Source organism: Apteryx mantelli, chromosome 6 (genome assembly GCF_036417845.1).
Source record: "Apteryx mantelli isolate bAptMan1 chromosome 6, bAptMan1.hap1, whole genome shotgun sequence".
NCBI lineage: Eukaryota > Metazoa > Chordata > Aves > Apterygiformes > Apterygidae > Apteryx > Apteryx mantelli.
Genome location: NC_089983.1, coordinates 15,217,126 through 15,243,662, shown reverse-complemented (window position 1 = coordinate 15,243,662; position 26,537 = coordinate 15,217,126). Strand labels below are relative to the sequence as shown.

Genomic DNA, 26,537 nt, shown 5'->3' with positions numbered 1-26,537 from the left:
TGGAATAAAATGCTGAGAAAGTGGGTCTCTGTAATCACCACAGTCCAGAGATGGCCTGAATGCAGTGATTTTTGTCACTTCTTTTGGTTTGAAGAAAACATTTGTTTAAACATACCAAGAGTTCCTTTTGCTATTGTGTCTGAAAGTAGCCAGTCTCTCTGTCCAGCATATTAGAAAACATGAGCTGCAGTCTGTTCCAATCCCGAGTCTGACAAGTAGAGGGCTAATGACCTCATTCTTCTGTGTAATTCTAATGGAGATAACCATTTTTCAAATGTCTTTAAGGTTCTTTATTTTACTTGCAACTTCGGACATCTGGATTCTGTTCCTTATCATTAGCTTCATGAGAAATCTTTGATGAATCACTTAATGCCTTAATTTTGCATCAATAAAATGAGATAACAGTACTCCTCTCCTGCACTTGAGCATGGATGTTGGGATGATAAATAGATTATGCAGTCTTTTGTGAAATACTCGGACATTGTTATAGGAGGCAGAAGAAGGACTCACTTGCCCATGTCCTTGATTGCACGCACCATATTTATTCAGTGTAGAGCAGTAACAGTGTTTCTTAGGGACTTTTTTTTTTCTTGAAACTTTTTTTTTAAACAGTTTCTACATGGCAAAACTCCAAAGCTATTTATGGTGGAGTGTTTATAGAAAGCGGCCTTATAGAAACAATCTCTTGTTAGTTTATAGTTTAACACTTTAAACTCAGTAGCTATGAACTGTGTAACTTCCTCAAAGGAAAGAAGAAACAAAGATATGGATGCCCAAAGTAGTTCTTACACATCTGCAGATAGTGAGTGTGGCCAAGTATGTGGTGAAATATTACTTGTCTGGCTATGACCTCTATTTACTACAACTATATGAATCCTCCAGTCAGTTTCTGACCAGACCTTGAGCTGTCAGAAACAGATGGCCTGCCTAGAGAGCAGGATCCTTGGAAGCATCTCTGCACTCATCAGACATGTTATATAGCACAGGAATCTCTCAGAAGAGCAGTGCCGGCTTTCAACAATCTCAGTGAAACAATGGTAATTTTTCAGTTGTATTTGGTCTTCCGTACTGGAATAATAGCTTGTGTCTCTGAAAATAGGAAAGATGTTGCTGGCTAGTTAGTGAAGGGCTAAATTTGTGAACCAGATCACATACCTGGAGTGGTAGTAGTAGGTAGATCAGTAGAGCCCATAGATTGGTAAAAGACAAGAAACCTTGTGGACAAGATTCTGAGCTGATGGTGTCACTGGGGTTGAAACTTGGGGGAAGGATGTGTAAAAGAGCATGTAGCAACAGGGTTTACATGACTCTTTGAGTAGAGACTTGGCACTTTGCAGTGTGGCTGCCTCATGATAATGCAATCCCCCACCATGTGCGCACACAGGTTGTGCAGCTAACTGGTATGTAGGGGGAGGCTGAGCCATTATCCCTGTCTTACTCCCAAGCAGCATCAGAGGAACAGCAAGTCCTGTTCTCTCCTACGACAGGACTCAGTGTTTGGTGAGGACTGTGCTGAGGTAAGGGAATGAATTTCTGGAGCATTTTGTTCCCATCTGAGACATATGCATGTACTAGAGGCTTCTTCTGACTTCTGTATCTTACCAGTCTTCTTTTGTAACTGCAGGACTTGGGCTTCTACATGCTAAAAGCTGGGCTGGGTTTTTAATTGGTGTCAGGCTGCAAGTAGTACTCTGTTCTCAGATCTGTAGTGGGACACTTAGATGTACTGCTCCCAGTTCAACCTCCAGGCATTTCCTCATTCTTCTCAATAACATTTCTTTTCCAGTTTCCCAAATCCTTCCAAAATACCTACTGCCTTCATGGCACCCACAGCAAGGTCTCAGACAATCTTAAAACAGAAAGAACTGCTACTCCACATTTCTTACAGTTACACGTTGTCCTTAAGGCAGGACAGGCTTTATTTTTGTATACTCTATGTCTGAGCCTGAATCTTGCAGGTACATCCAGATGTCTCAGAGAGCCAGAGAAGAGGAGTGTTCAGGACACATTTCTCTGTGTTGTCTCTCAGCAGTCTTGGATGAGACTCAGTGTTGCAGATACCTTTCATTCTCAGATGCTATAAGTCAGCATGGCTTAATTTAGTCCAGTGAACCCAGTCTTTTCAGGACTTCAAGAAAAGTTTTTCAGGGTAATATTTTAAAAATTGTGCTAGGGGTTTTGTTCCCCAGTTCTTGGTTTTCCAGCTCTGAGGATCCTTCAGGCCATTACTAAAAGATAGCCAGTGTGTGTATATGTTTTTCCTGTGTGAAAAGCATCACAAAAGCTTAGGCAAATGTATAGCTGCATGAGAGGTTTCAGTGTAAGAGTCTGAGGTGGCCATCTTAAAGTCTGTTACCAGGTTTGTCAGTTGGGATGTTATCCATTCCCAGGAGAAATGTGACATTACAGGGTTTGGATGGTCACACAGTAAGCACCCGACACACAGCAAAACTTGAATGTCTTCATTAAAGGTGCTATTGAAAAGCCATGAGCAATTACGTACTGAAACACCAGTTTGAATGAAAGTTTCCTTGAACAATTGGGAAGAGTGAACATACTAATAAAGAAGCAGCATACATTGGAGGCAGGGCAGAGTTGCACATCTTCAATATGTTCTGAGAAGGTTCATGCTGCAGAAGGTACAGTTTTTCCTGGGCAGTGGTAGCTTTCACTTTTGCTCCCTCTTTGGAGGAGGTTGGAAGAATTGTAGGTATCCTTATCCTCTGTGGCCGAGGAGCAAACACCTTCTCTGAAGGCAGTAGGATGGAGTGTGTGTTCTGCTAGAATGGAGCACTAAGGCCGTGATTTGTGTCCTGCCCAAAAGCAGGGTGTATGTGGGGATAAGGTGGTGAAAGACTCCTTGTATCTTTCCCCTAACTGCACAGTTCAGGCAGTTTAAGAAGAGGGAAAAGAGCCAAAACATTGCCCGTTTGCTATGCTCTGATTGCGAGCAAAGTGGCTAGACTGTCCAGTCTAAACGAGTGAGCAGAATCCCTGGAAAATGCATGATGGATAAAATTCAGCTCTCCCTGTGTCAATACTGTTGGGAACTCTGCCTGTTTAAGGAAGATAGCTAATGGGGCAGAATTTCATCCTGAGTAACTTGCTTCTCATACGTGGGTCTTATTTTTTCATTGTTGGAGAGGAAAGTTCAAATATTGAGCAACTACAAAGCCAGCTTCTCTTCAGCCAAAATCCTTGGATCTATAGATGCCAGCAGTAGAGCTCTATGTTAACTGCAGAATGTAATCGCAGCTCACATCTGCTGTCTGCAGGGCCAACGCTGCATGTTTTGGTATGTAGCTAAATTAGGAACGTGAATTTGTGGCAGTTCTGTGTGGTTTTGCTACAGAGAGAAGTCTTTCAGAATGACTGCTGTGGTTGCTCTTTGTGAATGAAGGTGCTAATTTTATGCAGGGTTTCATGAAAATCTTGTTAGATGTTCAAAGATCAGCTGCTTAAGAATCACCTTTGCCTTTACTTGAGGTGCCTCTAGATAAATGAGGGAAAGGTGTGACTGATATAGGGCCTTACCTGACAATCAGCACAGTGGTCAGTTGTTCCCTGACTACACTAACCACTATAACTGTCTTTTTTGATAAGCTGAACTTAACTCATCCCACATTTTGTCGTGATTTGGGCTCTGTGGGGAAGGATAACTGGCTCTTAGAGAGTTCAGCCTGTTTTTTGGAGAAGCTTTGTTCAGCAGATGTTTCTGAGAAATGTTTAAGTTGTGACGAAATAACCTCTTCTTTTTCCCAACAAAAATCCTGTTTGATTGGAAAATTCCCAGCCAGTTCAATTTATTGTCTGTCAGCTCTTACTGCTTTCAGGATGGTTAGATCAAGTTGAGATGCTGAAAATTTAGCTTGCTTAGCATGCTAACTCTGTGAACTGGTACAGTTTCTTGACTATGCTTATATGCAATACATAGGAGCTTATAAGTGCTGTTGTAACATTCCTAATAAACAGAGATGGGAATGGAGATTTAGCAGGTAGGGCAGTTGTGAAGTCCCTGTATAAAACCTGCTTTTTTGTGCATTTCTTGTCTGGAAAGTGCTGATATCCATGTTTGGTGCTCAAGAAATGTGGTTATGGCATACTTTAGTACACTGACCTTTTTGATATGTAGGGCATTGCTAGAGCTTAATTTGATGCTTTTGAATGGTGAGGCCCTCATTCTAGATTCTGTGGAACAAATAATGTGTTACCTTATCCTACAAAGAGCTGTTCAAATATTCCTTCTTACTGGGTGCAAAGTAAAGGTCCTGTAATGTGCCACAGTTTTTATGAATTCATGGATTGTGGCATGCCAAAGATCGCCTCCATTGAATGGACAAAAATAGACAAGCTGAGAAATGCTTTAGCATATGTATCCCAGCGTTGTGCAGTGTAACTGGTCTTACCTGTCTGGGAGAAAAATACCTTCAGAATAAAATATGCCACTATTTTCTTTGAAGTGTTTCTCAAAGGAGGAACAAAACACCTTCTTTTTACCTGTTGATAAAATTAGTCCATCTGCTGTCCTCATGTCACGTTCATTTCCATGGCTAGTCAAACGGCTTGCTTCCTCAGGATTGTCATTGCCCAGGTAAGAAGTCTGTCATTTAAAACAAAACAAAAAAAAAAAAAACAGGCTAAATCCAGCTTGTGCTTGCCAGGCAGCACTTTACATGCGTTTGACCACCAGAAGCAAAGAAGTTTTCTGGAATTGTCTCTTGACTACTGGGGGGAGGGGAAAAGACTGGCTGTGGTGCCTTTGCCTCTTTTTGGCAGTGCACAGTCCGCATTGATTGGTTGTACTTTTACAATTAATTTTGACATCCCTGTGAACAGCAAAACCTGGATAGTGTCAGTTGCTGCTGGAAAGGATAATTGGTTTCTTGTTTTCTTTCTATAAAGAAGTGCAGTTTGAAGTCAGTAAATACTGTAATAATCACTTATTTTAATGTGTAAGAGCAAGTAGGTTGAAGGACTGAATGAACAATAAGTAATTATAGGTTAGCTTGTTTAATGCTTTGTTGTTTTTGTTTCCAGGAATACCTTTTGTTAACACAGGAAATCAGTTCAAGGTTTTCCTTGAGGATAGGAGGGTGGGGGAGGAGAGGAAGGCCAGCATTTGTTTTAAATCTAGGGATTTGGTGTATTTTGTGACTCTGTGGATATTGTTAACTTTGGAAGACTTCTGGGCCTGCGTCTGTTTTTCATGAGTATTCAGCAGGTCATTTTAATAGAGGAATGTCTAGGAAATGTTTAGTGTTTTTCTTAATATATGTATCTATTTCACTTAAAATACTGTTCAAGGAAAAACTTACATCTGTTTGAAAGGGCCTATATGGGGTGCTTCAGAAAATGAAAGGCTGCTTTTAACTTCAGTGCTCAGTTTTGCAAGGTTCAAACTACTCTGGCACATTTAAATCAAGTAAGTACTTACCTTTAAGCATATGCATAATCTCACCGACTCATTAAGTATGTTTACATATTCTTTGAACACAGTCACCTGAGGCCTAGCTGCGTAAGACTTCTTTAGGGCTTTCTTGCCTCTAGTTGAGTATCTGTCTTTATCAGTATTCATCAAACCTGTTTTACTCCAGGGAGTACTTTCAGAATTCTTTTAAAGTCCTTCCTGTCCCAAAATTTAGCCATAAACTTGCCACTTCTTGTTACAAGTGCAGGGCTTCCTTGCAGGCTCAGCTGGGGTGGCTCCAGCAGCTGCTTTCAAAATGCTGCTACCTGGAGGTTCCTTTGCATTTCTTACGGCTATGGGGGCGAGCTGTGCTGGGTAGCTCTGCTGCGCTGACCTCTGGGCCCAGCGGCCAGCAGGTGTAAATCCACATAGCTCCTTGAATTCAAAGGAATTGCTTCAGCTTGTGTTTGCTGAGAATCTGCCCTGCCCATCTAACTGGTAAATTGTGTCTTCAAAGAGATGTGAACTGGAGAGAGAAGGAAAGACAGTGCAGACCCACAACACTTAATACAAAGAAGGCTGAAAATGTGAATAGCTCTAGGACTTTCTTTGAATTTAAGATTTATTCTGAGGTTATAGGAATTTACTCTAATGATCCGGTAGCAGTTAGCTGGTTGAAACTTGATACCTTGTGATAATTATATTTCTGAATGTTTAAAGTGTAAATTTGAAACCTTCCTGACATTCATTTTTGTCCCTCTACTCTTACTTTTTAGAGAAACCACTGTGACTGAGGCAAAGTATCCTACTACATTAGATACTTTGGCATTATCGTTCCCATGCCATGCTCTTCTAGCAGTCCACATTTGGGCAACCGCAGAAACAAATTCATATACACTGTCTCTTGGCTTGCCATGCTAAGCTAAAATCAGAGCCGATGTAAATGATTTTTAATGACTTGAGCACCTGCCAAGAATGACTTAAAAGAAAATGCACAGTTTGTAAAAATTGAAAATTAATTTTGGGGGGTTTTGCAGGGAGTTCATGAAAATATGTAATTTTGGTAGACTGTATTTTAATATTTCGCTGCTTTTTATCAGTATGTTTGGCAAGATTCTTTCAGACACTTGAGGAAGAGCAAGACTAATGTTTATTTTGGCAAGGACTGCTGTGGAGAGTTTTCTCAGTCTGGTTCTTACTGAAATACTGAAGGAAATACTCTTTCCAAATCCCCTATCCCTTCTTCCTGTGTAGCAGAGAGGACCATTTTATTGTCCATGTAGCTGAATCTGGCTATTCCGAACTGTACTTGGCCCTGCTAGTGAGATGCATGTAGTAATCCCAGGAACCTCAGGCTTCAGTTTATGCTGAATCACAAGAGTTATGCTCTTCAGATGCTCCTCTAGGATGCCAGCCAGCAGGAGGCAGGCTGTCAGCCCTCAGCAATGTCAGGAGCACAGCAGTGTGATCCACTTGCGACTCTCTGTGGAGTAGGCACGGTATAGAGCCATGGGGCACAGTCCCTGAAGTGGACGGCACCAGGAGCCATATGAGTTGCTGCTTTATCCTGAGCAGTCATTGGCAGCTGCGGTATTGATGGAGTGGTGCTGAGAATCTTGGCTTTGAATCCCCAGAGTGGGGAAATGCCTTTACTGGCTCTTGACTGGTTCTAGGAAGCTATTAGGTGTGTTTTGAGGGCAAGATGAAAAAATAATTAGAAAACACCCCCTTCTCCTTCCTACTTCCGAGAATGGCCCAGGTGTTAAAGCCCACTTCTAGGGGGCAGGAAGCTGATTGGAACAGACACTTGATCTTCAGTGTCTGTGTGCTGGAGATACCCCAGGAGTCCAGTGACAGAGGAATGAGTTTTCTTGGTCTCTTCCATTTGAGCTGCTTCACTTCTATTAAATAAACATTTGTAGGATGGACTTACAGAAAGGGACTCCTCATTCTTTGAAAAAGTTCTGATTTTAATGGATCGATACTTTCCTACTCTGAAACAAAAAATTGTTAGCAGACTTCCCAGCTTATTTCAATTCAGCTTTTTGGGGTTTTTTTTGTGGTTTATGATAGCTTCCGAATGTGGCGTGGTGTTTCAGCTCCATTGGTGGTTGTTTCCTCCTTCAGCAAAAGGTGATGTGGATTGTATAAGTTGAAAAGAAGAGCATGGGAAAGCACTATTGCCTCAGTTTTGAACAAAATTTATATTTCACCCCCCGCATTCTTTCAGTGGTATACTTGATAGCTGTTGAGGGCAAGCAAAAATCCAAGACTATGTATCTCAGCAGGGACATAAAACCAAGTAAATAAGGAGCTCAAATATGTTATGTAATGCAAATTGCAAAGAGCTGAGGGGGGAGCTGACTGCTTCAGATTCCTGTCACTCTGCTGCAAACAGCATACAGCCATGCAGCTTTAGAGAGGGGCTGGCCTGAAAAGAAATGACTTTTCTTGACTGTCTGCTAAGGACTGTCTAGTAATCAGTATGGTAAAGAGGATGGGAGGAATTTTCAAAGGTTGCTCCTAAGTCACCTGGCTGTTCATTAGGGCAGAGCTCTTATATCGTGTAAATACCCTTATTTAGAAAGGCCCAGCACTATGTAACAAAGACTCCATTCCAGAAATCTCAGTGTTTTTAGGATCTGAATTCCCAGTTTTTGTTCAAGAAACATTATAGTGTTACATGTGCTTTGAGGGTTGGATTGTTTTTCAGTGTTTAAAATGCTATTTATTTTTAAAGTAATTGTTTATTATTTTATTTTAAAATATGATTAATTCATGAAGTGTGGTGACTATATACATTTTTTTTTTCTACCCACTGAACTGTGACTGAACTGATTAGAATGTGTTCTTAAAACTTTCAGGGTTAGCTATTCTTTTGGTGTCCATTATTTAGCAAATGCTTGACTCAGTTTTCTATAATAGGATATTTTATGAGTTTATGAAATTTGAACATTCCACCATCCTTATCATCTTTCCTGAACAAAGACAGGGAATGGGAGACTGATCTACCTTGTAGCTTTATCTCTGTTTTTGCTGATAGTATGACATAATATTTTTTTAATCCATAATATCATTAGAACCACCGTGATTGAATTTAAACACAATCAGTGCAATTGAAGCATTAGAGAGGAGAAAGTGAGCAGGATTGAGAACCTCATAGGTCTAAGGGCTTGCTCTAGCTTTGTCGCAGCATGTTGCACTTGTTATAGCCTAACTTGCAGAGGTTGGGGGTCGCTCACCCTAAGCTTGTTGCCACCACAAAGTAGCCATCCTCTGGACTTAGTCGAGAGACAGTAATAAGCCACAGAAAATTAGCCTGTTTGGATATTAGTATCATGTATATTTTTAAAGCACAGATGTAGAATATAAGGTCATGAATCAAAGATCTCCTTTTTATGTTTGGAAGCCAAATATAGCCATCAAAGGAAGGAGAAGAGCTTTATACCTCATTGAAGCAAGTTATAGTTTACTTACTATGTAAGTACAGAAGATGACAGCTGGTGTAATAATGTATGTATGTAGATATGGAATATATGTATATACCATTAGAAGGAAAACAAACTTTATTCCAGTAAGAAGGTAGCCAGACGGGGGAAACTGAAATGTCCTCCAGTGAGTGTTAATGATGTTGTGATGGCTCTCTGGCAGGCAGTAAAATACTGGATACCCATATAAATTTGTGGATCACGGAGTGAAAGTGTCACAGAACAATTTAATGGAAGCAGCATTCCTGAGTATGTATATGTGCCTGTGTATATCTATCTCAGCAGTTACAGAATACCTACTTTGTACTAGTACTCATCTGTTCCATAATGTGAGTACCTGGTTCTGTATTGGACTTGCACATGTGCACTTCTGTTGCCTGATTCTTAATTCTGATAATTTGCTGTAATTAACGCAGAGCTGGCCTTTTGTCAGTGTTGTGATTCAGGTATTTCATATGACAGAGTTCTTGTTTGTTTTTTTTACAGATATGGTAAGAGCAGAGGTCAAGATTTTGCAGTGAAAAAATACAAGGAGATGACAGAGTTTGCTTTAGAATTTAGCCTGAAGCATCAGTAAAACAAAAAGTAATTTCTAATGCTTGGTATTTCAGTAAACATATGTTGCCAAATTTCTTCTTGCACCAATTGCTTAGAAGTACAAGAAAGATCAACAAAATGTTACCACTTTTTACCTTTTGTTGTTGTTGTTGCAAATACAAGCACATATTTTGCAGCCTTCTGGGTTCAGCTGTTCTCATGAATTTTCTGCATTTGTGAGCTGAAGCCCCAGAATCACTGATTGATTTTACTGCAGTGTAGCACCACTTACATTGTACTTAAACTTGAACAGTATTTGCTGTGTAAAGGCTGATTCTGAAAGTGCCAAAATTTATATTTTTGTTTGGATCTTTTTGAAATTTGATTTTCTGTTGCTCAGGTGGAGGTTGGTGTTAATGATCTAAATATGAGCAACTGTTTTGGATTGTTCTCAGCCCAAAGTATTCTTATGAAGTATTCTAATATTCTGCAGAGTCAGCGCATTCTTGCATTTACATGTCTCTGGGATGATAACCCTAGTAGTAATAGTAGCTGTCACGTGGTCTCAGCAGCATGAGGGACTTGAGGATCCATCACATGTATCATGTACTCCTCAGCATGAAACCACAGACCCCTGTGGAGCCCACATATGTAGAAGCCTGGCTTTGCTCAGGTGCTGAGAAGAAAGTGAGCTAGCCGGTGGGGAGAAGAGGGAAAGCACAGGTGCTCCCTGCATGGTATCAGTAGCACCATCCCTGCTCAGAAAGAGAAGAGTACAGCAAGGTCAGACAGCATGTGGTAGACCTGAACAAGGCACAAGACTTACTGACATCTAACAGTTTTGTTGTCATGCAGGTTGGACATTGTGATTTTACTGTGGTATCTGCTTAGAACCATTCCTGCCCTTGGCAGAAATCCGAGAAGGATGGGAGATGAGTTTCTTAGGAAACCTACTCAGGTGCTAGGGACTGTCCTTCCTCTCATATCCCACTCTCCCCCCTCTGTTGCTTTGCTCATTCCAGCAGATAGGTTTATGGTCTCTCAGGTATGGATTTTGTGATGTTAAAAAACATAACTGAGTTCCTGATGTAGTCTTGCATACTTTCCAACTTCTATGTCTGGCTATTCATTTTCAAGCAGTCTGTAAGGCTGTAGTATCTCTGAGACATCTGCTTCTCTCTCAGGTGTAATATGGGTTGTTTCAGAAATTGTCAAGGTGGAGGTGACACACAATGGGGGAGCATAAACCTCTTTTCTATAGGAGTCCAGACTTAATGTATCACTGATTCTACATGTATTTCCTGAATCCTATTTCCAGCTCTGCAGCCAATGGCTTTCAGGAAGATTACTGTTTTCTGTGTGATGACCATCAGGGAATCAGGCTGCACTAGCCGAGCAGAAAGGAGAATGCAGACGCAACTGCTCTGTTCTGTGCTTGAGATAAGCTTGACCAGGAGACAGCAGTAGGCCTGGGCTCTGCAAAGGGAGAATACTCTGAATGTATGTGTGTGTCTGTACTTATATATATATACCCACACATTTAAAGGAAAGGATATTAAAGACCATTAAACTTATTCAGTGGCACCTATCAGGCTGAAGTGGCTAATCTCAGATTTATGAAAACCAGGAAATACAAAATGGTGGTGTATACCATTTCTGAATATGACTCTTTAGAAAGGTGCAAGACAATACTGGAAAAACAGTAGCTCTGTATTAATTACACTTTACGCTGTTGTACTGAATGCGTTCCTTTAAAATGACACAAAACTTAAAGGGTAGCTGGGAGGACGCTTATTAACGTGTCCTAGATGCTCTTGACACTGGTTATGTTTATGCATTTATTTTTTAATTACTATATTTATCTTTAAACACTACATTACAGCAAATAGAAAATAATAATCTTGAGATAGTGAAGACAAGTATCTGAGTCTCATGCTACCTGAAATCATTTCACAACCATGATGACAGAGCTTTGGGCACAACTGAATTAGATTTGGGAACAAAAGCTTTTGAATTTTAAATAAATGGAGATAGGTCTCTGATTTGTTCTGTCAAGCAGTTTATTACAGGGCACCAAGGATTTATAACTGTCAGTCACATACACACTAATGTTTGGCCTTTAACCTGAGAGGGAAAATTTTCCACCGCTTTTTAAATAACATCTCAGTGAAGACTGGAATAATTCCTGTCTGAAATACTTGAATTTTCTCATTTGAACTCTCTTGCAGTTTTTTCAGCCCTTATGACACAAAAATATTACGTTTTCTGATGCATTTTTAAGTTATGTTGATCCCAGCATTCATCTGCAATTCTCCGGTAGCATCTCTAAGATTGCATCGGTGAAAGCCAATTGTGGAATGAAGGACGTGTGTCTCTGATTCTGCTGTTTTTGTCTTCACCTTGGGCATGTGGAAGACTGCAGACAGGATGGTGTAATATAATACATGGGGGATAGATAAGTAATCCCATTTAAAAATGAGATCTAATTCGGTGGAGGAAGTAGGTATGCAGAAGATAAGAACATAGTGCAGGCTGCTACAATTTCATTATATACTTAGTATCCAAATCTTAGATTTGAATTTGGCTCTGAAGCTGTGATTGCTTTGAAGTTGGTTCTGAGGTTGTGATTGCTTTGTTCCCCCTGTACCTTATGTGTCAGTCTTTTGTATCAGGGAGATTTTGACTGAACTATTTGGAAATGAGTAAATGATCCTTAGTTTAAAAAATATATATATATTCCACAGTCCACCATTGCTCCACTTTATGAACGTATTTGAGTGACAAAATTGTAAATTCCATTTGCTGTGTTACCAGTGAAAGTTTCCTCAGTGACTGCGCTCTGAATGTGTACAGTCCCACTCAGCAGGGCTGATAAGTTTATCAGTAGTAGGGTCGTGTATCCATTTATCTGCTGCCTAGTGTCGCTGTTCTGTGGCTCAAAGCCCGCAATCATAGGTAGGATCACCTGGTTTGTAAAAGGGAAGAGATCAGTGCAATAAAAATGTGGCAGAGGCTTTTTCTGGTTGCTGTGTGGGACTTGGAAAAGTTAGTCACAGTACATTTGGAAGAAATTAGCCCAGGGAAAGGAAGTACTGGGTTACCACAGGGTGCAGCAGATGATTGCAGAAGCAGGTAAGGTCTTGAGAGGCGTTGGCAAGGGTCAGAGCGATTAGACCTGGGATTCCTATTGTTTAGAGGGGAGCATTCAAAAAGTTGCATTGGGCAGCTGAGGAAGCATGTCATTTTAGGGGTGTGAGAGATGTTTTAGCCATAAGCCTACGGATGAGAAACCCCTCCAGCACTGGATTATCCTGTGCTGTTCCTTGTGGAATACTATCTGTTCCCCATTGCCAAAGATAAGTTGCATCTGCAGACAATGAAGACAGTGAAACGGCTGTCACAGTCTGCTTTGCTCCGATAGAGCTTACTGCTGGTGTGCTTTCACCAATCACATCTGCCTGGCAACGCTTACTCTTATAAGCTCTGTTTTTTTCCCCTCTGTATCTGCAGAGGAAACTTTTTTGTTCTGTTTGATAGGGGGGAATGTTTCTTCTCTTTCTGATACAATTCCTAAGGCTAAAGTTTAAATGCTACCAGGTGGTAATTGCCAGGTTTTGCAGCAGGGCAAGGCACAGTCTTGGTCTCATGAGTCGCTGATGCTTGAGATGCAAGCAATCCCACCCATGCAAAATGCTGCACAAAATGAAGAGTTTGGTAGCTTTGCTCCGAGGCCTGACTAGCTGGAAATGTTTCGTGAGCCGAACACCCCAGAAAGTACAAGTTGAAAGGTGGCAGGTGTTCTTCGGAGGCTGAACACAGCGGCACTGGGATTTCAGAGCTGCTTGAAGACAGAGAAAGAAAATTGCTGTAAAGGCTGGGCAAGCAGCCACATATTTAAGGCTGTGTGACAGGTGAGCTCTGGCATATTTTGCTGCAGTGATTTAAGGTTATAGCTAGCTGTCTGCCCTGCTGGCCATTGCTGCTTGCAGTAGAGGCAGCAGGACAGGAAAAGTGCCAGCACCTTGGCTACCCTAGACCAGTCTGATGTTAGCTTAAACCTGCTTGGAGTTATTTGAATTGCTTGATTTGATAGGGGAAGAGAAGGAGTAAAGCTCTGCCAGACTTAACCTAGTCTGCTCTCCAGCGTTCCCTTGGAGCATCTCCTGTATTTTCTCTTTTCATCTTACTGAAACACTCTGTTTTAAAAGGCAATGTATACCATCCCATTTGGAAGTATGTAATAGGTATCAAAGTAATGCCCTGTTCTCCATATTTAAGGGCAGGATATAGCAAGCAACTGAGAGTGATTTCCTGTTCCAGGAAATGTGTTTGGAAATCAGTATCAGAAATTAATGACCTCTTTAAATAAGAGATTCTATGGTATTTTTTATTTCTTTCATTCTTTTTTAATGTCCTGTTGGTATGACATGCAATGACGTTTCAGAAGCACAAATATGGGCAAGAGATGTGGACAGAGAGGCAAAGCATTTAAGCTGACATTCAAGCTGAGAACCTTTCATTACAATGTTTTGTGCGTCACAAATTGTGTGCTTGCGTTAACTTAAACAAAAATCTTAGCCACTGAAGAAAACTCTTTGCAAAAGATCTTTCTCCAAATGTTTTGTGTGCATGTGTGTGTGGTTATTGACATGTAAGGAATGCTCTCTACTAGCTTTAGGGCTCAGTTTAGGGTCATACTCTACTGTTCCTGCTCTACATGCAGAGTCCCTGAAATTGGTGAGACAGCTCAGGTAGGAAGAAGCTTCTCTTAAAGACTTAGGATTCAGAATGTAGCTGTTAAAATTCTGATCCAAGTCTGCAGCAAAAGCTTCTAAACTTCACTGGGACTATTCCCATGCATCAAATTATTCATCTGCTATAGTCTTTCTTCACAGGATTAGAAATGCAGCAATTTTTCAATTCAGGGGTTTAAAAAAATCATTGCAGGAGAAATATCAGTTAATTCAATAGATCAGTCTGTGCTACAAAGAGAAAACTAAAATGATTAGCTTTAAAGTATAGCAGTAAAGAATATTTTTAAAAAATAGTGCTACATTGACATTTTGCTTTTAATGTATCATTTGTATTTTACTTATGTAACAAGCAGTGCTGGACTGAATACTGTAAATGAGCGAGCGTTTTATGCAAGTTATTTCAGTTATGTGCCCTTGGAGAAGGTGAACAAAAAATACCTCCAGCTCATTTTTAGCATCTTCATTTTGACAGTTGACAGCTGTAATATGAATATTAATGAAGAGTCTGAAATGGAGAAGAATGAGTCCATTTGCAAAAGCCAATGCCCTCTTAGTATGATCTTTTTTTAAAAAAAAAAAAGGGGGGGGGAGGGGGAGAGAAACTCAGTGAGTTTCTCAGTGAGAAGTGAGGTTATGTTAGTTTTGTGTGGCTTGCCAAGTCTTCTTGAAACAGCGTGAGGTTTCAGGCAAGCTGAATCAGCACCACATTCAGTGGTGGAAGACTATAATCATAGTAATGCCTGGCACACACAGCAAAGGAGACAAATCAAATCTGGCAAGGTGCTGTGTGAAGTTTTTGTCTGGTTTTAAACTAAATCAGAGCATTGCTACAAAGAGCAAATTTGGGTAAGTGCTCTAGTATGGTTTAATTAGAAAATTTAATTTAAATTAGAAGCATTATTTAGCTAATATCCTTGAAATAGCATAAATTGAGAGGTTCAGGCATTTTTTTTTAAGAGAGGGTAAATAAAATTAATGTGATTAATTTGCTTCATACAAGATGCAATTTTAAATTTTATAGTTTTGGTAAAAAAAAAAAAAAGTAAAATAGTAAAATATATGCTAAAAAGGCAGAACCTGAAGGTTTGAGATGGCAAAGATTTTTTTTTTTCTTTGTGTTTTCTTTCTTTTTTGTAGATTAATAGATTTTTAGGACCAGAAGAGACTATTAGTTATAATCCTTATGGTACTTGGTTTCTTTGGTGTGTGCTGGTTCATATCCTCAAAAACTTTTTTTTTCCTGAAAATTTTTAAATTATTTTTTATAAGATGTGGATCAGCTTAAATATTGAATGTGTTTAAGTCAGTATACAAGGTGGCAGGCTTCCATTCAGTAGTCTTTAACATTACTAAAACTCCTAGATAGTAGATGAAACAGTGATCTGGTCAAATAACCATTCCTTAACATATGGCTGTCTATTAAAAACAGAAATATTTCAGTCCAGCATGGTTTTGATGTTGCTAGGGAGAAGGCATGCTTTCCTGAAAAGCAGTAAGGGAATAATTTTGGAGCTAGGTTCTGCAGTCTGCATGGGAAATTTGATGGCCTATCTGTGATCTCATGTTCTGTGCCCATGTGATATGAGAAATAGCTTACAGCAAAAGACAAGAAGTCCAAAAAAAAATGGCGAGCTGGGACTACAGCCTGCAGTCGTTTCTCAACACTTGGCTTTAGCTGATGGAACACATTAAATGTTGGAAATGGGGTTGCCCCAACCTCATATTCCATGTGATCTTCTTGCCTGTTCTCTCCAGACATTTTGTAATTCTGCTGTTAGCCATTGGGTGGGTTTGACAAAGAAGCTAATTTGAGTCCTTTCATCCTTGATTTAAAAAAAATATATATATATATATATATATAGTCTGAGGTACTTTCTTCAGCAGACAGTAAGGCATTCAGAGTGGCCCAGTTGCTAGAGAGTCCTATCAGACACAGCAAGACTGCAGCCCTGTGTCTTGGCAAAGTGGTTGAAAAACTCAAAAGTGCATTCCTTTCTCTTCTTCCTACCTTCCTTTTTCCACTTACCATACACAAAGTTTTGTTGTATTTGAAAATGTGTTCTAATTAAAAAGATGAGATTCCAGGAAAAACAGATGCATACAAAAATGAGTAACAAGATTAAATACTATCGGTGGATACTCTAATAGAAGCATTTAATTTCTGGAACTTGAATTCCACTGAAGTGCTTTGTTTCAAAGCAGGAGTTGAGGGAGGATTGTTTAGGTGTATTAAGAGAGATTTAGAAGAATTATGGGAACTCTCATATATCAGAAAATATTGCAAAGACCTCAAACAAGAGAAAGTGTTTCAAGTTAAAAAGTTGGAAAGAACAAAGATTTCATTCTTGTTTCTTTACAACTGTACCTTCAGTGTACAGTAGAGTTAAGAAATTTGGTAAGCAAGCCAAGCTTTTTTTCCATTTGATTAAGTCTTTGCTATATTTTTGTGTGTGTGATTAAAAATGTGAAGCTTTGAGCCCGTTCCTTACTGAAGTCTAAGGCTTTGATGGAAGCATGATCAGGCAACTGGATTCCCTACTCTGTGTTAACTCCTTGTCATGTGGTACAGTGTCTCTCTATTTCCAGTTATGTGACTGTAAACAAAAGCATATAGCAAAGTTTCTTAATCTCATGCAAATTCCGTTCATGTGCCCAAGTTTTCAGAGCAGACTTGGATATGTAACTGTACAGACCCTGTCAGCTTCAATACGAGCTCTGTGGCTAAATCCTCTCATTTAGCTTTGGAAATACCAGCCAAGCAGCGCTTGTCCTCCTAACCCTCTGGCACTTTTAACTGCTTTTTAAGACTGGATCTTCAGAAAAATTTTCTGGCCAAAATTAAGATTGCTGCTAAATGAGAAGACAGGAGCTGTTGAGTTCAGCTAAGGTATTCCTCATTTTTAAAGCCTGAAAGATACCACCAGGTAATAATGAGCAGGGTCTAAAAGATGTGCCTGGGAGAAACATGATACCCTTTTTATCCAGGTTCATACCAATGAGGCATTTGTAAAAGTATGTTTTTAGAACTAATCTGAGGAGAGCATGAGATTTGGGCTCTTCTTGCTTTTTGACAAGATTGAGCACTGCTGTGCAGGAAACTGTAAGACCTGTTCTTTTTCTGTGCTTTTCATGTTTCTTTAATGCTTACTTGTAGGCACATGCGTTAGTCTACAGGTGTAGCACTTTGACAGGTTGGAATTAAAATCTCCAAATTGATCCTTTTTATTTTTTTTCCTCCTTTCACAGACAATATTCTTACCAAAAGAAAGATGGCAGAAACCAGTTCTCCTGCAAATATCAAGGAAAAGGTAGGCTCAAGTAACAATACAGTGCAAACCCAAATGATGTTTACACACACATTTCATCCCTGTTCCTTCAAACACTGCTCACATAATTAAATTAAATATAAATTGACTCTGTAGGTAAAGTTAAGCACACAGGCAGGTATTTATACTATTAGGGTATTAATCTCAGCTGATGAAAAACATATTTTGCTTTCCTGCAAGGAGACAATGTTTTGTCAGTTAGACTTCTCTTATGCTCTTGTGGTTCCTATGCATACTGATGCTATGGAGTATGGTGCTTTGTGATGGTTGCTGCCATGCGAAATACAGCCTTAGAAAAAATACATCCCTTTGAAAATCATTTTTTCAGACAGAAAATGTTGTACCTGTGATACTTAAGAGGTAAATTCTAAAATTACAAGGCCTGAAAAAAGTTGAAAAAGTATTTTTTCCTTTCTAAGTAGCTCTGCTTTAACTGCATTCTATGTGTATGAGTAGGTTCGCTTCATATCTTGGCTAGTGCTAGAGCCTCACCAGCCTTTCAGCAGGAGCACTAAAGGGCCTAAAGCACAGAAGACTCTCCCTTCTGCAGGCCGCTTCTATGTGAGGTGCTGCACTACTGGGGATGTAGACTTACACATATACCCCACCATTACTGCAGCAACCACAGGTGTGCAGCGTGACACAGTCTAGCAAGAGCCTTGGGCTGGGCTTCTAGAATTGCTTTACTACCATGCTGGTTAGTGTACAAACCAGCAGGCAGATTGTGAAGAGACAATCTAACCCATAGTTATTCCTCACCAACATAAATAGGAAACTAGGAAATTTGTCAAAGCATTGGAAAAATAAGAGAAAAGTGGGAAGACTAAGCCATGCTAGAGTTACTTTTTAAAAGGAGCTGGGTTTTAAGAATTCACCTGAGCATCATCTTTATATAATTAGATTTATTGTATTTAATGTTTGGTTAGAGAGGTGGTGCTTTATATTTAGGAAGTTCAGAAAAGGCTAATATATCCCTTGATTTATGGGCTTTATGAAGCCAATATGTCTCTCAGTGAGACAAATTTTAAGGCAGAGTGATTCAAGGCCAGAATCCATTTCTGTCAGTGAGCCAGGTTTTTTCAGGTATCGATGCAAAGTCGATTAAGCCCATTCACTTCATGAAAGTTGCACAAGGAAAAAAGATCAAGTTTGTTTCATAAAATATGTTTGTTCTAGGAAACGCAGAATAGTGAAGGCAATGTGAAACTGAGAAATGTCATCTTCCACCATATCGTAAGACCTGCCTGTGACGCATTACACATCCTGCAGGGCATGGGCGTGTGGAATATTCTGTTCTCTCTAGGACTGTCAATGGAAAGAACAAGGAAAATAATTTTTATATAGCTTCTTGGATGAACTTTTTTTTTCTTACTGACAGAAATAAGTTATTCAGCACAAAAAAAATTTGCCCAACTTCAGTTTTGCAATTCAGTGCTTTTCTGGACCAATGACAGGGAAAATCATTTGGCATGAGGAATGTGTGCAAGATACTGTAAATATGACTTTCCAATCTAGAGAAGTCCCATGAAATGAGAGAGAGTTTAGATGTAGTATAACACACCACAGTGTGACAGAGGAAAGAAATAGGAGTCTTGAACTGGAGGCCAGTGATCAGACTTTTAGTTAACTAGCTGATTAATTTCTGAGTTCACAAATAAAGTAATGAATATTTCAGTCATGTAATATATTTCTCATAATTGATCATGACTAGTAGTTAATGGCTTAGACATTGCATCTGGTTTATGAAGACCTGATGAACCAGAACAACTACTGATCTCCAAACTAGGTTTTCTGAAGTTTCAGACTGTTAATGATGTTTCCTGAAAGAACAGTTGCAAACTGTCACCTACCTCCCAACACATGAATAACTCTGCTGAGGAAACAGCATAGCAAGCCATGATTTAAACTAAGTAGTTCAGATGGGAATGAGTTCCTGTCCAGCAAGTTGGGTCCAGCTTTCTTTATTTATTCACTTTCTTTGTTTTCAGAAGAATATATAACCTTTTTGCTTTATAACCCCTAATGGAAAGCAATTAATTTCCAGGAGCCTGCTTTTTGAGTCATGTTTTTCCTTATATTCATTGTTAACTCCTGGATCACTCATCATGCTTGAGGATGGAATATTTACAGTATGCTGGCAAGGGAGTCCAAATCAGATCCCTTTCTCGCTTAGAGAAGTTAAATGTACAGAGCAAGAAGCGCTCATGAACACTTGCTATGCAGCATAATAGTAATGAGTTTAGTTAGTGTTTATTTTTATTAACCTTTTTTGGGGGGGAGCATTTCTGGGAAGCAAAAATTAGATTTATAAATTTAATTCCCTTTCCTGAGTTCCACACAGCTGTTGCCATCAATACACATATAAGTAGGCCTTGTTTAAAAAAAAAAAAAGAAGAAAAGGGGGGGGGGGAGAAAAAAAAGAAAAGCACCTTGGAAGTAATACAGTTCCTTCCCAAGTCTCCCTCTCTCCTCACCCTTCCACCCTACCTCAGTGCTTGCAGATCATAGTATATTTAAGACTTTGATCCTGCAAAGACTTGAATGAAGCCAAAGCTGCTGAACATCTGCACACAAATATTTATTCTTGTAAGTTTTTGCAAAAGTGGAACTGGAGTTTCTCCTTAACGTTGTTTCTCTGTAACAAAAATGTAGTACAGAGCCCATGAAATTTTGGCTTTTTTTTTTTTTATGGTGGTCTCTCCCCATGTTCTCTCCATGATCAGCCTCTACATATGCAAGAAAACAAGACCCCTGCCACTGTTTTAAAGATGATGCAAGGCTGAGGCAGACATTACAGGCATTATTGACTAAAGTTAGGATGTTGACACACATGAGGTCTGTAAGACCCTATCCTTAGTTTAAGTCATAAGAGAATGCTGCTGTAGTACTCTGATATCTGTGTAATTCATTCTTAGCATTTCAGCTAAAATAGCTTATAAAGTCAGTAGGCTGTACATTCTATTTTACATCATTTTTTTTCCTGAGAGATTTGTATAAATGTTGGCCTACGATGTCAAGAAACCTAATGGACGTTTCCATAGCTGGCAGAGGCCCCTGCAGCTGTGATACTCATCTGGGGAGCCAGGAATGTTCAGATTACCATATTTTCGTGCAGATAACCCACAGATTTTCTGGAAAACCATAAGCCTTGCTTTTCAGCAGCAGCAAGGGTTGCATGCCCCTATAGGTAGTACAGGAAGAAGTTTACCATGGGGGATCTCTCTCTCTCTCTCATAATAACCTCCTCTGCCCTGACCGTTGCTGTAGTCTTTCTTTGCTATCCCACTGTTTCTGGTTATCCTCACTTCTGTGCCTGTCTCTGATTATCTGAGAATACAGCGTATCTGAGGACTTGTTTTCTAGCACCAGTACCTTTAAAGACTGAGAGTTGTACATAATTCAGATTGTACACATACAAATGTATGAATTCACTGAATTGGATGAATTCCAAAACAATTTCATCATAATAATGGAGCTATTTTAGCATTAACCACATACATCACTAGAAGAGGTGCTGAGATTCTGAATGATGTGACCTCCTTGGAGACCATCAGGCAGGATTTCAGAGCTCTGGGGATGGTGGTCAAGGGTCTGGGAGCCCAGGTCATCTTCTCCTCAATCCTGCCAGTGAGGGGGATGGATGAGAGGAGGAGGAGACGGACTTTCCAGGTTAACGACTGGCTGCGCCGCTGGTGTTGGCAACAGGGTTTTGGTTTCTATGACCATGGGACCCTGTTTGAAGATGGACAACTGCTGGGGAGAGGTGGGATCCACCTCACTAAGCGGGGCACGTGTGTCTTTGCCAACAGGTTGGCCAACCTGGTAAGGAGGGCTTTAAACTAGGAAAGATGGGCGAAGGGGAGAGTTATAGTGCCAGGGTAGTTGGCAAAAGACTGCTCAAGTCAGGATGCCTCCAGCAGGTGAATGCAACTGGGGAAGTGCGCATGGGATGTGGCTATGGAGGACCCTCTTTTACCCCTCCTGGGAAACCTGCATGCTCAATTCCCCTCTCTGAAATGCCTGTACACCAATGCACGCAGCATGGGGAGCAAACAGGAAGAACTAGAGATGTGTGTGCGGTCGCAGGGCCATGATCTCATTGCTATTACAGAGACATGGTGGGATAGCTCGCATGACTGGAGTGCTGTCATGGATGGCTACGTGCTTTTTAGGAAAGACAGGCCAGGAAAGCAAGGTGGTGGAGTTGCTCTTTATGTGAGAGAGCAACTGGAATGTCTCGAGCTGTGCCTAGGGGTGGATGAAGAGCGAGTCGAGAGCTTATGGGTAAGGATTAAAGGGCAGGCTAGCATGGGTGACACTGTTGTGGGTGTTTACTACAGGCCACCTGATCAGGATGAGGAAGGCGATGAGGCCTTCTACAGACAGCTGGAAGTAGCCTCACGATCCCAGGCCCTGGTTCTCATGGGGGACTTCAACCACCCCGATATCTGCTGGAAAGACAACACAGCTAGGCACAAACAGTCCTGGAGGTTCCTGCAGAGCATTGGTGACAACTTCTTGAAACAGGTGGTGGAGGAGCCAACAAGGAGAGGTGTGCTGCTGGACCTCGTACTAACAAACAAAGAAGGACTGGTGGAAGATGTGAAGGTTGGGGGCTGCCTTGGCTGCAGTGACCACGAGATGGTGGAGTTCAGGATCCTGCGAGGAGGAGGCAGGGCAAGAAGTAGGATCGCAACCCTGGACTTCAGGAGAGCAAACTTTGGCCTCTTCAGGGACCTACTTGGAGGAATCCCATGGGTGAGGGCCCTAGAAGGAAGGAGTGTTCAAGAGAGCTGGTTAATATTCAAACATCACCTCCTCCAGGCTCAAGAGCGGTGCATCCCTATGAGTAGGAAGTCAAGCAAAGGAGGCAGGAGACCTGCATGGATGAGCAAGGAGCTCCTGGCAAAACTCAACCAGAAGAAGGAAGTCTACAGAAAGTGGAAAGGGGGACAGGCCACTTGGGAGGAATATAGGAACGTTGTCAGAGTATGCAGGGATGTGACGAGGAAGGCTAAGGCCCGTTTGGAATTAAATCTGGCAAGAGATGTCAAGGACAACAAGAAGGGCTTCTTCAAATACCTCAGTAGCAAGGGAAAGACTAGGGAAAATGTGGGCCCTTTGCTGAATGGAGTGGGTGCCCTGGTGACAAAGGATGCAGAGAAGGCAGTTACTGAATGCCGCCTTTGCTTCAGTCTTTACTGGTCAGGCCAGCCCTCAGGAATCCCAGACCCTGGAGACAAGAGAGAAAGTCTGGAGGACGGAAGACTTTCCCTTGGTGGAGGAGGGTCAGGTTAGAGATCATTTAAGCAAACTTGACACCCACAAATCCATGGGCCCTGATGGGATGCACCCACGAGTGCTGAGGGAACAGGCGGACATTATTGCTAAGCCAGTCTCCATCATCTTTGAAAGGTCATGGAGAACAGGAGAGGTGCCTGAGGACTGGAAGAAAGCCAGTGTCACCCCAGTCTTCAAAAAGGGCAAGAAGGAGGACCCAGGGAACTACAGGCCAGTCAGCCTCACCTCCATCCCTGGAAAGGTGATGGAGCAGCTCATGCTGGAGGCCATCTCCAAGCATGTGGAGGACAAGAACGTGATCAGGAGTAGTCAGCATGGCTTCACCAAGGGGAAATCATGCTTAACCAATCTGATAGCCTTCTATGATGGAATGACTGGCTGGGTAGATGAGGGGAGAGCAGTGGATGTTGTCTACCTTGACTTCAGCAAGGTTTTTGACACTGTCTCCCATAACATCCTCACAGACAAGCTCAGGAAGTGTGGGCTAGATGAGTGGACAGTGAGGTGGATTGAGAACTGGCTGAATGGCAGAGCTCAGAGAGTTGTGATCAGTGGCACAGAGTCTAGTTGGAGGCCTGTAGCTAGCGGTGTCCCCCAGGGGTCAGTACTGGGTCCAGTCTTGTTCAACTTCTTCATCAATGACCTGGATGAAGGGACAGAGTGCACCCTCAGCAAGTTTGCCGACGATACAAAACTGGGAGGAGTGGCTGATACGCCAGAGGGCTGTGCTGCCATTCAAAGAGACTTGGACAGGTTGGAGAGGTGGGCAGAGAGGAACCTCATGAAGTTCAACAAAGGCAAGTGCAGGGTCCTGCACCTGGGGAGGAATAACCCCCTGCACCAGTGCAGGTTGGGGGTTGACCTGCTGGAAAGCAGCTCTGCAGAGAAGGACCTGGGAGTGCTGGTGGACACCAAGTTAAGCATGAGGCAGCAATGTGCCCTTGTGGCCAAGATGGCCAATGGTATCGTGGGGTGCATCAGGAAGAGTGTTGCCAGCAGGTCGAGGGAGGTGATTCTCCCCCTCTACTCAGTCCTGCTGAGGCCCCATCTGGAGTACTGTGTCCAGTTCTGGGCTCCCCAGTACAAGAGGGATGTGGCACTGCTGGAGCCAGTCCAGCGAAGGGCTGCAAAGATGATTAGGGGACTGGAGCATCTCTCTTATGAGGAAAGGCTGAGAGAGCTTGGCCTGTTTAGCCTGGAGAAGAGAAGGCTGAGAGGAGATCTTATTAATGTGTACAAGTATCTGAAGGGAGGGTGTCAAGAGGATGGGGCCGGAGTCTTTTCAGTGGTGCCCAGCGACAGGACGTGAGGCAACGGACACAAACTGAAACACAGTTCCATCTGAACGTGAGGAAAAACTTCTTCACAGTGAGGGTGACAGAGCACTGGAAGAGGTTGCCCAGAGAGGTTGTGGAGTCTCCTTCCCTGGAGATATTCAAAACATGCCTGGACGCGATCCTGTGCAACGTGCTCTAGGTGACCCTGCTTGAGCAGGGGGGTTGGACTAGATGATCTCCAGAGGTCCCTTCCAACCTCAACCATTCTGTGATTCTAAATAAGAAGCAATTAGAGTGAAGGCTGCAAACCACGTCTTCTCCTGCAACAGTTAAACCTTTTGGTTTAGCAAGAAGGGAGTGAATATCAGACACTCCCCAGAACAGCCATTCAGCTCTGGCAAACCGTTTGGGTTTTGATCCTAAGGAATTGGATCTGGATATCAGGAATCATTCAACATTCAGGACTTAACTGTTGGGCCCATCTTTGTTTTTATTGTGTATCTAGACATGCTTGAACAAGAATGATCTTGTGTCAGCTGGAATTCACAAAATATTCAGATGAAAATCGTCTTCTTGGGATTCTGTTGCGGTGAAGTTTTACTAAAGCTCTGCTGAAGAGTTTGCTTTTTCATTTCATTATCGTTTCAAATGCCACCTGAATCACCTGTAGGAGCAGATGAGTAGGTTTGTTCTATAAACTGCAAGAACAACGCTTACTCAGATGCGTGTTTTGGGACTTCACAGTTTTCTTTACATTACACCATAATTGTGCTTTTCACAAGCGATGGCAAGATGCAAGGAAAGAGTGGGATTCATGGTGGAAGTAATGGAAGTAGTATATAGATTTTAAAACATCCTTTACAAAAGCGGGTAGTTTCCAGGCTATGTGGGTTGTCTTAAGATTGATCTTTGCTGCTGTTCCATGCCCACATGTTCATCTAGGTGAACTGACTCCAAAGACCAGCAAAGTCGTTCAAGATGCACTTATGTCATTTGATGAGCCATCTGACTTGCATTAAGGATATTATAGAATCAGGTCTCTAAATAGTGCTGCCATTATACAAGCGAAACAGTTTTTACTGAGCTGAACCCTTTTTTTTATTATTATTATGTCCTTTCAGGATTCCTGAAATGTCTGTTTTCCATTTCACTAGTTCAGAAACTTGGGGGGTGGGAGTACTGTAATTTCAAGATGTTTGCCCAAGGTGGATTACAGTAGCAGGTAGAATTTGTTCTGTGCTTCTAAGAAATAAATGATCCGATGGCATCAGTGTGATAAACAGGGCATATAGTAGAAAAAAAGAGGTGCAGACCTTGTCAAAACTATTATTTTGCTCGAAGGAGACGTTAACAATACTTATTCAGTGTGTCATGATGAACTCGGTAAAGTTTCTGAAAAAATTTCTCCAGCCTAGGAAATATGCCTTTAATGCAGAAAAGTTAAATTGTTTTAATGCAATATACTTGTGCAGAAATTTCTTAAAACCTTAAAAATTTCTGCCATGAAGCGTTTTGAAAATGCATTTTCCTTTTGAACGTAGCCAGGGCATTTGCTAATACTAAATTTGTAAATTCTGGACACCAGTGGAGTTCTGCAGACACCCCCCCTTAACTGGTCCTCTTGCAGGATTTGGGCCAACCCTAATTAGAGATACAATCTAGTTGAATATGGCTTACACTGCTGCCTGTCCTCGACTGCAGTATACATATACAATATATATATGTCCATGAAGATTTGTTATTGGCATACAGTAAAAATAAGCAGGGTAGGTAGACGTCTGTGTATTCACTGATAACCATACTTTTAAAGTGAATTTAGTTCCTAACTTAGAGAAAATCTGTTGAGCGTAGTGTTTAATACAAAGTGGCATTGGATTTGGAAGTAGTCAAGATAGTGTTCATATCAGTACTGGCTTTGGTAAGATCTGAAACAAAGCAGTCATCAGCTAGTTGTTAGTGTTCCTAACCAAGCATAAGTATGATAAGTATTTTTAAATAAATAAGTGACCATAATAATAACCTATTTCAAGGGAATTAGACCAGCTGTGTTCAGGGTTTTCAGAACAGCTGTGAACTTTCAGCAAAGAAGTTTAATTTGTCACTATGTCAGGAATATTTAAACAAATTCTCTGAACCCCGGATATGTTACTTATTCACCAGAAACATCCTCTTTGAGGATGATGCCAAGGGGAAGCAGATGGAGTAGAGCAGCAAAGAGGCAGCAGTTGATTCCATGTTGTTACAGTTGCCTGGAAACCATTTGAAACCATACAGAGAACCTAAAGGACCGAATGAATACACTGATATGTCAGCTTGGTTTTGGGTGCAGAGCAGGTAATCTGCTGTCACAAGTTTATTTTCACAGTTTACGCAGGCTATATTCTTTTCAAGCTTTGTTTGTCAGGGAAATCCTTTGAGAGAGGTGTTCATAAGGACTTTAAGTGGAT

General features: G+C 41.2%; 1 protein-coding gene across 8 annotated transcripts in view; it reads left to right on the top strand.

Annotated features, from left to right (window-relative positions):
- SPATS2L (spermatogenesis associated serine rich 2 like) overlaps nucleotides 1-26,537 on the top strand; it is a 172,550-nt gene that overhangs the window by 104,041 nt on the left and 41,972 nt on the right. For all 8 annotated transcript variants that reach the window (XM_067298882.1, XM_067298883.1, XM_067298889.1 and 5 more), the window contains one exon: nucleotides 17,433-17,494. In XM_067298882.1, coding sequence (XP_067154983.1) covers nucleotides 17,433-17,494 — 62 coding nt within the window. The remainder of the gene's footprint in view (nucleotides 1-17,432; nucleotides 17,495-26,537) is intronic.